The sequence below is a fragment of the Gorilla gorilla genome, chromosome 11, assembly GCF_029281585.2.
Source record: "Gorilla gorilla gorilla isolate KB3781 chromosome 11, NHGRI_mGorGor1-v2.1_pri, whole genome shotgun sequence".
Taxonomy (NCBI): Eukaryota; Metazoa; Chordata; class Mammalia; order Primates; family Hominidae; genus Gorilla; species Gorilla gorilla.
The window spans coordinates 112,431,371-112,445,397 of NC_073235.2; the positions used below are offsets into that span (position 1 = coordinate 112,431,371).

General features: G+C 37.1%; 1 protein-coding gene across 14 annotated transcripts in view; it reads left to right on the forward strand.

Annotated features, from left to right (window-relative positions):
* The window catches only part of UNC80 (unc-80 homolog, NALCN channel complex subunit), a 234,133-nt gene that overhangs the window by 46,434 nt on the left and 173,672 nt on the right, over nucleotides 1-14,027 (forward strand). For 11 of the 14 annotated variants that reach the window (XM_055380463.1, XM_055380468.1, XM_055380470.1 and 8 more), the window contains exons 11-16: nucleotides 121-261; nucleotides 1,309-1,577; nucleotides 2,623-2,991; nucleotides 8,221-8,367; nucleotides 11,547-11,694; nucleotides 13,770-13,918. In XM_055380463.1, the coding sequence (XP_055236438.1) occupies nucleotides 121-261; nucleotides 1,309-1,577; nucleotides 2,623-2,991; nucleotides 8,221-8,367; nucleotides 11,547-11,694; nucleotides 13,770-13,918 (1,223 nt within the window). The remainder of the gene's footprint in view (nucleotides 1-120; nucleotides 262-1,308; nucleotides 1,578-2,622; nucleotides 2,992-8,220; nucleotides 8,368-11,546; nucleotides 11,695-13,769; nucleotides 13,919-14,027) is intronic. The other 3 variants (XM_055380466.1, XM_031008744.2, XM_055380467.1) reach the window with 1 other exon arrangement.

Consider the following 14,027-nt stretch of genomic DNA (forward strand, 5'->3'; position numbering starts at 1 on the left):
TGTTTCACACTTTTCCTAACAGCCCCACACTCTCCCTGCTGTCCTTGGGAAAGACAATATCTTGGCAGAATAACTTTCAGATTTTAAAACCCTCTTGTGGGGTGCTCTTATTCATCCCAGGGAAACTGACCCGGCGAGGCAGTTCAGATGCAGCCACTGAGATGGAGAGTCTGAGCGCCAGGCATTCCCACTCCCATCACACCCTGGTAAGCGACCTGCCGGACCCCTCCAACAGCCATGGAGAAAACACTGTCAAGGAAGGTGGGTAGGAGGTGAGGCCTTCGGGCAGGAGTTCAGATTTCTTTTCTTGTTTTCTGTCCTTACACCATGTTACTTTCCCATTGTAATCCGCTTCCTGTGTTTTCTGAAAACTGGCATTCTTGTGCTGAATTGCTTGGTAATTTACTTGTTAGCCATTCTTAGCATATCCTTAGTAGCAAGAACTATTTAACACCGCACTGTAAACACCATACCTCTTAGAGGGAGAGCAAGGACAAGCCATTCATATTTCTTTTCAAAAGCTCATAGACCCACAGGGCTGAAAGAGACCTTGGAAGACATCTAGATTCATGCTTCAATTCCCTCTATGAGATCTCTCTGAAGGGCTTGTATACCTTCAGCGGGAGGAAAGTCACTGCCTTCCAAGGCAACCAATTTTTTTTTTTTGAGACAGCTTCTATTTTAGATAAGTTCTTGTGTGTTTTGTGTGCAGCAAGCATGTGTCTCTGGGTATAATCCAAGACAGGTTCTCATTCTGTACTTTTAACAGAATAATTGATTTTTTTCTTATGTTCTCATAGAAGCATAAATTTAGTCCCTCTTTGATCTGCACTGTATTTCAGGTATTCAATGATATCTGTTAGTTACCACCACAAATTTATTTTCAGTTACTTTTAGCCAAAGGAGAAAAAAATTATTCATGTTTGTTGTTCCCTAATATACTGGATAAAAATGCTATAAACAAATAGTTTATATCAGTATGATCTATCATCTAACAATGGGTAAAATTCATCTATTCTGATCAACTAAACTAAGTCAGTGTTAGCCAGAAGTTAAATCCTAATCTCAGCCTTAAGGAAGCCAGTTATAATTCACATTTTCTACAATCTTTAATATTTTCCACACATCATATGGCCTTAGTAGCTTCAGTAGTCCCATGAGAGCTGAGAGTAGCTTTGAGACTATAAGTTAAATATTTTCAAAAACTACAGCTGTTATTGTGGTCATGATTGAAGTAATAGTATAACTGTCTAACTGGTATTGTAGGTTAATGTAGGGAGAACTAAGACACTGCTTTCATTTTATTAGTGCGATCTCAGATCTCCACCATCACAGTTGCAACCTTCAATACCACTTTGGCATCATTCAACGTAGGCTACGCAGACTTTTTCAATGAGCATATGAGGAAACTCTGCAACCAGGTGCCTATCCCGGAGATGCCACATGAACCTCTGGCATGTGCTAACCTACCTCGAAGCCTCACAGACTCCTGCATAAACTACAGCTACCTAGAGGACACGGAACATATTGACGGGACCAATAACTTTGTCCACAAGAATGGAATGCTTGATCTTTCTGTAAGAAGCAAGAATTTTTCTTACCAAAGTTAGACAGATATTATTTGGTGCATTTTCGCAATGTTATATAAAATGGGCATATAGATTCTTAGAAATATCAAACCTTGAAATGAAAAAGCCACCCACTGAAAAAAATTCACCAATGTGTCAACCATCATAGGTGCACCTTACTTTTTTTTCAAGCATTGCATTAGATTTGATCTGATCTCAGAATATTTTTATAATCCAAAACCATTAGTGAATCCTGAATATACATATATAAATACACATAGGTGTGTGTTTAATAAGTCTGTTACGTCTAGAATGAGGGCAAAAAAATTCTTCACTTATTTTATTTTGGTATTAACAGGACTACAAACCTCCTGTGTAGCCAGAAAAAAATGAATAGAAATTCTTAAAAGATTTAAGCTTGCATTCTCAAGAGTGCCTGTCTTGAGTATAGTTATTAGCAAATGAAGGGGTTGTTGTATTTTACAATTATATTTCACAAAATTTTATTGCACATTAGGAATCCTGGCTTAGCAAATAATTTACAATATTAAAACCAATAAAGGAACATAATTTAAACATACAAATATTTTGTACTTTAAATGAAATATGAATAATGATACAGTCATGAACGAGCAAAAGGAAATCATTGTTCTTTATCCATTATTAGTAATGAATGAAAGACAGGGGATTAAAACATTTTTGTTTTAAAAAATCAATAGAACAAGTTTCCATTTGGACAAATAATTACTCTCTCATTAACTCACTGTGCTTCAATATCCCCATTAACTGTTGATATCATAGCATGTTTTGGAAGATGTACATGAGATAATACATGTATATATTTTTAATACTTTGGGTGACTTACACGCTCTATTAAGTAAATACACAAGATTCCACAGCAACTTTTATAGGGAAATTTGACAGTTGTCTAAATTATTTCTACCCAATTTCATAGACTAGCCTAAGGAAATGGGTTAAACAGAATAATCAAATCTCTTTAGGAAGAGGGAGTGCAGGTAACTTAATCATGCTGTGTTTATCTTGTTTTCCTCAGGTAGTTCTGAAGGCTGTTTATCTTGTCCTTAATCATGACATCAGCTCTCGTATCTGTGACGTGGCGCTAAACATTGTGGAATGCTTGCTTCAACTTGGTGTGGTGCCCTGTGTAGAAAAGAATAGAAAGAAGAGTGAAAACAAGGAAAATGAGACTTTGGAAAAGAGGCCAAGTGAGGGAGCTTTCCAATTCAAAGGAGTATCTGGAAGTTCCACCTGTGGATTCGGAGGCCCTGCTGTTAGTGGAGCTGGAGATGGTGGAGGAGAAGAAGGAGGAGGTGGAGATGGAGGAGGTGGAGGAGGTGATGGAGGAGGAGGTGGAGGAGGTGGAGGCGGCCCTTATGAGAAGAATGATAAGAACCAAGAGAAGGTATGACTGAACCACCTTATGTGTCCTCATGAAATGTCATACCTAATTTCTTTCTAAAGCTTGCTTGCCAGCAGTTTATTGACTCTGAACAGCACCTAGTCACTAGAGCAAAAAAGTGGAGAGTGGAGAAATCTCTTCATTAGGTTCTCAGTAGGCATTAGTAGAAACAGTTGAATGCAACTGTACTCTAAATCCAATATCTATTGCCATCCAAGCAGTGTTAGAGCTAATTCTCTAGTCGTTATTTCTGCAAGAGAACATTTCAGTTCTGCTATGTTGCCATAATTCTCAGTCTGACGCCAAGTATAACCTTTCTGAAAACTTTCAGACTCTGACCTAATTGAAGAATGTCTTAGTCTCCTCAAGCTGCCATAACAAAATACCATAGACTGAGTGGCTTAAACAATAGAAATTTATTTCTCATGGTTCTGGAGGCTGGGAAGTCCAAGTGCTGTCAGGTTTAGTTTTATTCTGAAGCCTCTTCTCTTGCCTTATAGGTGACCACTGTCTTATTGTGTTCTCACGTGGCCTCTTCTTTGTGCATACAGAGAAAGCAAAAGAGAGAGAGCAAAAGAGCTTCCTTGTGTTTCTTCTTATATGGGCCCAATCACACTAGACCAGGCCCCACCATCATGACCTCACTTAACCCTAATTACCTCCCAAAGACCCATCTTCAAATACCATCAGATTGAGGGATTACAGCTTCAATATGTGAATTTTGCAAATACACAAATATTCAGCCCATAACAAGCAGTATAATTTTTCCTCAGTGTAAAGTTATTTCTTTAAAGTAACACATTTTTGGCAGCCAGCTTCAACCACAGTTAAGAGGAAAGCAAGAGAAGAATTTTGCTTGATTAGTTTGTGTTGGTTTGAAGTGGGACTAACTCTCTTAGCCTCATTCAGCACTCTCATGTCTCAATGTGGCACATCCCTGTGGCTTTAGTCTTTCCATTATTAATTGTTCCTAAATTTAATTCCCTCTGCCTTGTCAACATCTGGTATATGATTTCTTAACATCAAGAATTGGTTTTCTTTTTTAATTTTAAATACAAATTACTACAGCTTAAATTCACATAACTTACACTAATCTCAATTTATGGTTTCAGCTAGGAAATGATATTCAGAAATTGAAATCAACAAGAGATTTTAATCTCTAACAAATACTCTACACATCATGTCAAGTGTTTACACATGTGAAGTTATACTGTGTAGAGTTCTAGATATATACCATCTAGATATATATTGTATAAACTATAAATTGTCCATTTTTCTTACATGTTATCAGATTTTCACATCTGAGCAAGCGTTGCAATACTCCTTCCTCTTTCACAATTTCTTCCTCATTTCTTTCGAGTCCCACTTGACACATGTTTAATATGCATTTGTCATCTGGTTTCTTCATTTTATTGTTTACTCTTTTCTTCCCAATATTTGTGGACTCTGATCCAAATATTCTTGCTCTGATAATCTTGGTTGTTGAGCCTTTTCTATACGATTTTCTTCTCTTGCCTTGATTGTATTAATCATAAGGCAATTCTAACAAACTTTATTGGATTTTAAGTTTCCCAACACCTTAGCACCTTATCTATCACTGAGGACAATGCAAGGAACTTCAGATCTGACTGTAAATGAAAATTATCTAAATAATGGTATGGATCACAAGAGATTTGATTGCAGATGCTAAGATCTAAAGAATCATTCAGTGATCAGTTACTTAGGAATTAACAAACAAATACAAGTTATAAGGCCCAAATTTATAAACACAGAAACTGGTGAGATTCTTACTGAATTTCCATTTTTTACATATCAACTCTGTCTGGACAAAGAGATTAGAAGTGGTGTTTTGCCCATTATAATATTCAAGGGAAATTAGAAAGAAAAAAAGAGAATATTATGAAATATTGATAAGCTTTTATCAGCAAAGCTTAGATGTTCCAACTAAACTGATGAGGTTTTGTATGTATGCTAAAGATCTCTGAGGTTTATAATTAGTGTTTTGTTTTCATTTTTGCTTTTCCTTTTTTAGCTTTGAAATTTTATCCAAGTGGCATTTTAACCACATTTTTAGTGAAAACCTACAAGTATCTTGACTATTTAGTACCTAGATATTATCTAGACTATATAGCTTGATGTAATACATGTTATTTTGACCAGAGTTATCACTTTTGATCAGTATGGGATTTTTAAAGTCAGATTATGTGGTCTCCAATACAGCCACCAAGATATATATGTTTTATAGTTAGTTACCAAAATAATATTCTTTTTAGTACAAATAATTTATAAAATAAAACCTGATGGTGGGTCAAATGCCTTCTGTCTGTGATTCACACTGGTCTGTTCTGCCCCAAACCCATCTGTTATCTTCAGTGGAATCAGAAGGTTTATCTAATTTTGCAACTTAGTAATAACAGAAGCATAGGAATTGATTAAGATAGAAAGGAAGATCTAATTTCCATTTCTATATTTGCCACAACTTGTACTGAGAGCTTGGAATGTTATTTAATATCTTCAATTTTTTTGCCTGTAAGTTGCTACATCTTTCTGAATGTCTCCTATGAAAGCAACCTGAATCCCAAGGACATCTGAAGGTCTAAAGAAATAAAAACCTGAATAGATATTTACAAAGAGCTTCTAGAGCTAGAAAAGTTTTAAAGGAGCTTATAATAATTTTAAAATATGTGTAAACCAGTCTTCCAAATAAGCCCTTGCTCAGGATGACCTTTTCTGAGGCACTGCTGCATAAGGCTTTGTAGCCTTTACAGAGCCCTCTACACAAAGGCCCTTGACGAAGGAAGCCAGTGAGGATTGAAATCCAGTCCAACCTCTGCTTTCGGAACCACTCACCAAAGGATTACAACCATTCAGAGGGTTCATCTTCTTCTAATTCTCCACCTAGAGGGGTGCCTTTTCTAATTTGCATAAAGGTGCTCCAGAGGAAAGCAGCGCCCCACACATAAAAATAATTAATTTTATTATTATTTTAATTAACAATTATTTTTGCTATTATTAATAATTAATAATTAGTTTTTCTATTATTATATGCCTTTCATGTTTTGACTCTAATTCTCACAACTCTGTGAAAGAGATATTATGATTCCAATTTTGTAAGGCACAGGTAGGTTAAGTAGTTTGTCCAAGGTTATATGGTTAGTAAATGTTGAAGCTAAAATCGGAATTCAAACTAAAAATCCAAAAATCTGAAATCTAAAATGCTCCAAGATCTGAAACTTTTTGAGCTCCAACATGAAGCCACAAGTAGAAAATTCCATACCTGACCTCATGTGACAAGTCACAGATAAAATGCAGTCAAAACTTTATTTCATGCACAAAATTATTAAATTATATAAAATTATCTTCAGCTTGTGTATATAAGGCCTATGTGAAGCATACATGAATTTTGTGTTTAGACTTGGGTCCTATTCCCATCTCATTATATATATGCAAATATTCGAAAATCTGAAAAAATCTGAAATCCAAAATACTTCTAGTCCAAGCATTTTGAATAAGGATAGTCAACCTATATACATACAGTTCTGTTGATAAGTTTGAGTCTTCTATTTGCAACCTTCTGAGCTGTCTTAAGTAGGGGTCCCTGGAAACAGGCTCCAATATGAAGATATGTGTGCAGGCAATTTACTGGAGTGTCTTCTCAGGATTAACCTCTGTTAGGTATGAAGAAGCAGCATGGGGCATAGGGAGAAATTGAACTGCAGTGTAGTTGTAATAGAGGCCTAAGCTAATCACAGAGGGCTTTGAAGCTGGGATGGCTCTTTAAGTAGTCCCCAGGTGATGCAAAGAGACCTTTTTAGCAAACACACCCCAGGTCCCTTTATGGCCCTGTCCAGTCGTTAGAGGTAGACTGCCTCCAGGAGGAGAGTATAATGTTGGGTGAGGCAGCTGTCTAGCTGTGGCCTTCAGAGGCACTCATCTGAGGGCAGTGAGCCATCAGCACTTGGAATAGCTCAGAGAATGAATGCTGCAGTGCCAAGGGGAATATCTGGAGTTCAGCACCACCTCCACTACAAGAGCTTACAGATATGAAAAGGGGGACCAACTGGATAACATTAGGGGAGGAGAAAGTCAACCTTATCATAGTAAGGGCCATGCTAATGTATAGATAAGCCCCTATTCCTTCCATACCACGCGCACATTTGAGTACTTACATCTGGTTCCAAAGTTTATGCGTCAACCCAATCATGTGGCTATGGAAAAGTCCCTTACAATTTGCAGAACAATTCTCATCCACTATTTAATTTGCTCTGCATAGTAAACCTATGAAGTAGGAAGGGCAGCTATTAGAATCCTAAATTCACAGGTAAGGAAACAAAAACACAAAGAGATTAGTTAACTTATCTAACATCATATGCGGTTAAGGAACAGACACTGGAATCCCAGGTTTGTGGTGTGTGTGCTGATGGTAGAATGTGGTAGAAGGACTGAGACAGGCTGCAGCTTCCCAAAGAAAGTGACTCTTCCACACTGGGCTCTGCATCATTCCTTAGCAACTGCTTCCTTATGCTTCTTTGGAAATAATTCAAGGAAGTTCCTTTTTTGGAAGCCATGTTTTCCACTAACAACAAAGATTAAATTGGGCAAAAGATAGGATGATATCAATTCTCATGATTCATCTCAGGGGGCCTTCCTATTTAGCCTTAAGGGAAGAATCAAGCTGAAAGTGTTTATAAAGTTCTGTATATTCTCACTTTGTTTGTGCATATGTATTATAATACAGTGAAAGTATACAATTAGAAATAAAAGACCTCAAAAATGTCAGAAGTTGCCATGAAATTTCGAAGTTCCAGACTTTGATCAGTTCCAGAAACTTGGCAGTAATCCTTTCCTGGTGTATCAGAAGCCTACTGATGAGGGTAGTTTCTAATAAAACTTATTTGCTTTCATCACTGATAGTCTGCACTGTCTCTCTTTAGGTGGTTGTCTGACAGCAGTCAAGGATATAAAAGCATGTCTTCTAACAAAGAAGTCTATACTTATATTCTCTAGCAACAGAGAGTGTTCAAAATACGTAGATTTTTTTCTTTTAAATCATAGACTAAATTTTAGAAAACCGAGCATGTTTGTTGAGCCCGTTACAATTCTGTTTTCCAAATTGCAGGTGCTCCCTGTAAAACATATAAACTTGATTTAATCATACAATAGAATCTTAGCAAAAGGACTTCAGTGACAAAGTAAACAGAATTTTCTTTCTTTCTCATTCGTGGGTACCAGGATGAAAGTACACCTGTAAGCAACCATAGGCTTGCTCTAACAATGCTCATCAAAATAGTGAAGTCTTTGGGATGTGCCTATGGTTGTGGTGAAGGACACCGAGGGCTCTCTGGAGATCGTCTGAGACACCAGGTATTCCGAGAGAATGTAAGAGAATTAAAGTAGATTCCATTTCCTCTCCCTCTTCCTTCCCTTCTGTTTAAGAATGAGTCCTTTGACAATGAGGGTCAGTGTTCCCTGAAAAATATTGTATTTTGTAGGAATAATTAATGCTGTTTTGGTGTGAGGAGATTCTCATGAGATATCTCAAGCCATCTAAAACCCAGGCTTAGGAAAGTTTAATTGGGAAAACATTTCTGCCTCCTGCCTAGGGCAGACCAACTCCCAATTAGTGAAAGCATATATAATTGGAATGTGTGAATTGCAGCTTGAAAGAACTTTTGCACAGATGAATACATTTAGCAAGCTTTTGATGGCCTGTAACAAATGACTTTTTAATCATCTGCCTGGGTACTGTAGAAGCATATTGCATATTGGAGAAAGGGGTCAAAGTTTTAGGACCTGGTTTGTTGTCCTTCCTAAGATATGGAAAATGGCCCTTATTGGGACAAAAGAGGACGGTAAAAGTAGCCAGTCATTTTCTGGCTGCTTTATTTGAGAATGAACCTTGCCTTCTGAATATATGAGATCATGTCCTTGTCAACTGTGTGAAACTTGAAACTCTGCATTTGGGCTTGCCAAACGTGATTCTGTACTGGAAATGGTCTTCCAGCTCATTTTTATTTGCCTCTGCTGACTGTTAATTTTCTTTTTCAATTTGAACAATAACGTACTTCCATAGTCTGAGCTGGGATGGTTGCTTCATATGTATGTTTGAATTGAAATCATAAGAAAATATTCTCTTAAAAAAAGAGTTTGATGCAAAGTTGAGTTCCAGAAATCCTTTGGCATATCTTGGCAGAGTTTTAGGGTCATGTCAAAATCTAATGCCAGCCCATTTTTCCTTGATATTAGGTTTTGTCATGAAATGTTCACACAGTATTAGCATGCTGGGTTTCTTGCTTAATGCATCATCTCTCATCTATCTATCTATCTATCCTTTTCTGTTTTGCTGTTTTATATTATATTGTGTTGTGTTATTTTAGTTTATTATGTGTATATGGGGATTATATTTGCACTATTAGCTTCTAAATTTTGAAACTTGAAACTTTTGACCAAGATCTAGATTTTGAGGCCAAAATTTGAAAATAATAATTAATAAGGCTATAGAAAGCTGGCATCTCCCCCATCTTTGCACATGTGTATATGATTTTTTATCTTTGATTTTAAATTGTATTACAGTATGAATAAATGCCTTCAAAGACAAATAAACCACATCACTCCCCATGCAGAAGACCAATTTCATGACATGAAACACTAAAACATAATAAACAAACATAATAAAAAGCGTCATGCTTTAGTTGGAAGTATAAACTCGCTCTGATAACCAAGATTTGTCTTTCTGGATTCACAGAAAGCAGGGTGAGTTGGATCGGAAGCCATTTGAGGAGCTGTTGTTATCACTTAGTTCATCATACTTTCCTCCCCAGGAGCACCGAACACTTCCTATGAGGGCATCCAGCCAGTGTTCTGCCTGTCTAATCAATTTGACTTATGGGACAATTCCTCTATTATCTCCTTCTGTTTAATGCTCATTATTGATATTATATTTGCTTATTTAGTTCAGTAAACACATTGTCCAAGAGATATAAATATGGGAAATTTTCCTTGAGAAATATCCAGTTCCAGAAGCTAAACATTTTCAGATTTCTCTACCATTGGTCTTTCAGAAACTACTTAAGATACTAAGAATATTTCTCACCTTTACCAGACAAGGTCCTTTCCCTAGCCTTTTTTCTTCCAAGAAACAGAAGGTTATTCTAACGATATTCGTCAAAGTGCCCAGCAATTTCATCATTTAATGCCTCAGCGTATCTTAGAGTATTAATCTAATCATTAGCTGGTAGTCTCCAATTATTGAAAAGGAATTCATTTCTTAGAAGTTTTATATCTTTTGAAGAAATTCAGGATATTCATTCAGAATTTAAGTATTTAAAGTTTGATATTCTTAGGCTTGCTTAAACTTCCCACTGAACTCATACAGATGATACAAACATTTTAATATCCTCTAAAGAGAAGTTTTGAAATTATGCCTTTTTTGGTGTATTTTATAGAAAACACAGAATAATTTGTATTTCAGGACCTGCCAACTCAGGGTTTTAAAGAGCTTTATAAATGCTGCAATAAACATCTTCACAAATTCTTTATAGAATGACAATTAAATACTTCTTTATGCAAAATATATTTTACCTAAGTGCTTTGCAAACTTCATTTTATAGCTAGCAGCATTTATTTTGCAATAAAAATGAGTTTGTTCAATATCTGGAAACTTGTAAACTCCCTGGGAATAAAAATACCTAATTTCAAATCTAGGACATAATAAAGGAAAAATGAAAAACGTATCAATCCATCTGACTTTGCAATACAGATGGAGAGATTATAACAAAGCTATACCAAGAAGCCTATTGCTAATTCCAAGTTTCAGTCTTTTATAATCTTTTTTTTTTTTCTCTCTCAAAATTTCCAAGAATTTTTTCCTGGGCCTTGATTTGTCAAAATGATGATATAACTAAGTTTTCTTCTGGGCCACAATTAAGGACACTAATACAATCCCAATTCTCAGGAATTGCCTTCCCTAATCTGACTTCAATGCCTGTGCCTGGTTGTCCAGAGTTCTTCATCCATAATTAAGGTGGCCCTCACTCAGCCACCCCTTCTTTCTTGATCCTTATCCCTTTTCCCCTCAACCCAGAAACTTCAGTCATTGTCCCATTTCATTCCACTGTATAGACATTCTTTTGTCTCTTTTATTCAGATGTAGTGTGGCACGCATCTTCCCATTGCACACAAAGCCTTTGAGGTTTTCTAAACATGGATTGTCAATTCTATCACTTATCTAAATTTCAAACTTTTTTTTTTCATTAAGATCTTAAAATCTCTATCTTGGTGAAAATACTGAACTCTTTCTGAGACCAGCATTAGACCTTAGCTTTGAGCTTTGGGGTTTTTCCTATGGAGCAGTTGTTCTCAATGTAAACACCCTCAGACTTCTCAGTCTGTCTGTGCTCACATCTTACTCAGACAAGAGGGGCTAGCAGGGTTGCCTGTCACCAGCGAGTGGGGATGGTTGGAAACCCTTGCCTTCTGAAGGCTTCTGTCTCTGACTACCAGTATCCATAGCTTAAGCTGGTACTTGTGACTTTTTCACTTTTCTTCCTTCATTGCAGGCCCAGAACTGCCTCACTAAGCTATACAAGCTAGATAAGATGCAGTTCCGACAAACCATGAGGGACTATGTGAACAAGGACTCTCTCAATAATGTAGTGGACTTCTTGCATGCTTTGCTAGGATTTTGTATGGAGCCGGTCACTGACAGTAAGTAAAGCTGCACCCAAGTTCTAGGAGAAGTCGTTGTGAGGTGAATCAGGTAGTGTTTCAAGGGGACACTAAATTTGTGGAGGTAGAATTTAGAGGAAAAGATACGTATGTGTCCATGCATGTGTGTGGGTGTGTGTATAGAGTATAAACAAGAAAAGCTTGCACATTGTCTCTGATGACACATTTTGGAGGCTTTCTGAGGACAACTTACCACAGTAAATGAAAGTTTGGTAAAGCTTGTGGAGTTCTCACCTAGCCCCTCAATTTTTATACTACCACTTATGGGACTCCTCTCTCTCATATAACATTCTGTTATATGACCTCTGAGGCAGTGATCATGTTCATTAGTTCAACGGATGTGAAATGAGTATCTATAACGTACAGGCATTATAGTGGCACAGTGCCTGACAATTTTTTCACAAAGTAAAATGGGAGAAAAAACCTTATGATTGCAGTAAACATAGTAGTAACACAATTTTGACACACACATACTTAATTTTTTTTAAAAAGGCAAATGGATGCACAGATAAACCTACAAGCTATTTTATAACTTAATGGCTTTCAGAAAACTCTAGTATGAAGACCTAAGTTACAGGGGGAGACCAATAAGTGTCAACTGCATTTATAGTAAACCAAAGACCGGCAGTCCAATGTGAATGCAAATGCAGCAATGCAAGGAAAATAATGCATGAAGCCTGAGTTGAATAAAATACACATTTTAATTAGAGTCTGGGAAGGATAGCTTTGTAGTGTAGGCTTTTATTGTTTATATAACAAATGTATGATCGTAGTTGATTAGTTTATAATGAAAATATATTTGCTAGGTTTAGAAGCAGTTTTCCTGGTTGTAACCCAGGAATATTGTTTGGTTTCACATTAAAATAAAATATTGCTTCTCTATAGAACCCCTCAAACAATCTATTAGCAGAGTTGTTTTAAACCAAACACAATATAAATTAAAAAGACAATAAATTAGGATGGCAGTTGAGACAATGCTAGAGAAATTCTTGATTACAAATGATTTTTTTCTCCTTTTTAAACTATTTGAGATAGAAATTATAAGCATAGACTAACAGAAATCTTTCATCAATGCGAAATCTAGAGATCATCCCGTGTCAATTGGCATAGACAGTGAGAGGTTGGTAATAAAGTATATTACTTTAAGGTGATAAATTCCTCCTGTGTTGCTTGAGACATGGGAGTGGATCACAGTGAATCAGCCAGGCAGACATAGGTCCCCATCTGGTGAATATTGGAGCTGCCCATGCCCTTTGTCACATTTCACAGGTGGTTCACAGGCCATGAGAAATCCTCTGGCACGGACACAGGATACCTATGTGTCACCTACGAAAGATCCAGTTTTCTGTGAAAAACTGGCATAAAATGCCACGGAGGTCGAAGGCTTCCATTCATGGGCATTTCACATGTGTGTGAGCAAGAAGGAGGTGGCTCTGAGGAAGGGGGGAGGTTTCCCCTCTCCACCTGCCCAAGAAGTTTCTGGGAGAACTCTGCAGTTCTTGGCAGGACTCTGTCTTTCCCAGGGCCTATGAGAGCTTCCTTGCAGGGCTCCTGCCTGACTCTTTCTTCTCTCTTCCCAGCTACCTGGTTGGCCCCACCTTATTCCACTTTAGGCAGACTGAACAATTTCCTTTGAGAAAGTAGCATTTCTCACCACCAGAAAGCTTGAAAATGAATTCTCCATTGAGGGGTTATTTAGGAGCTTTTTTTTTTTTTCTTTTTTTTCTGTAAGTGATCACCTATTTAAAAACTACTCTAAGCCTAAAAATCTTTCCTAAACTTAAGAGTTGGTTTCCTTTCCTTTGCTAAGATTTATCAATAAAACCATTCCGGCAATGCAATTGGTTGTATCACAGTAAAGGCTCTGAAGGAGACTATGACTCATTTATTTCCACATCTGCCTAGAGATTATTAAACCGGGGGCATCTTTAATTCCTTGTTTCTGTATTTCACGTAGCACTTCACTAATTCCTGTGTGCCAAGTACTGCCTTACTCCTACCCATTGTGTAGCTTAAAGGAAACATTGTCTTTAATTTGTGCCTTTGCATTCCAGACAAGGCTGGGTTTGGAAATAACTTCACCACAGTGGACAACAAATCCACAGCCCAAAATGTGGAAGGCATTATCGTCAGCGCCATGTTTAAATCCCTCATCACACGCTGCGCTTCAACCACACATGAATTGCACAGCCCTGAGAATCTGGTGAGAAGCTCTCCTCTCTTCCCACAGGAGGTCTCAGTCTCTGCCCTGAGAAAAGTACTCATTGTCGTGGCCATGAGTAAGAGAAGCTGAAATCTAAAAGTCTACACTT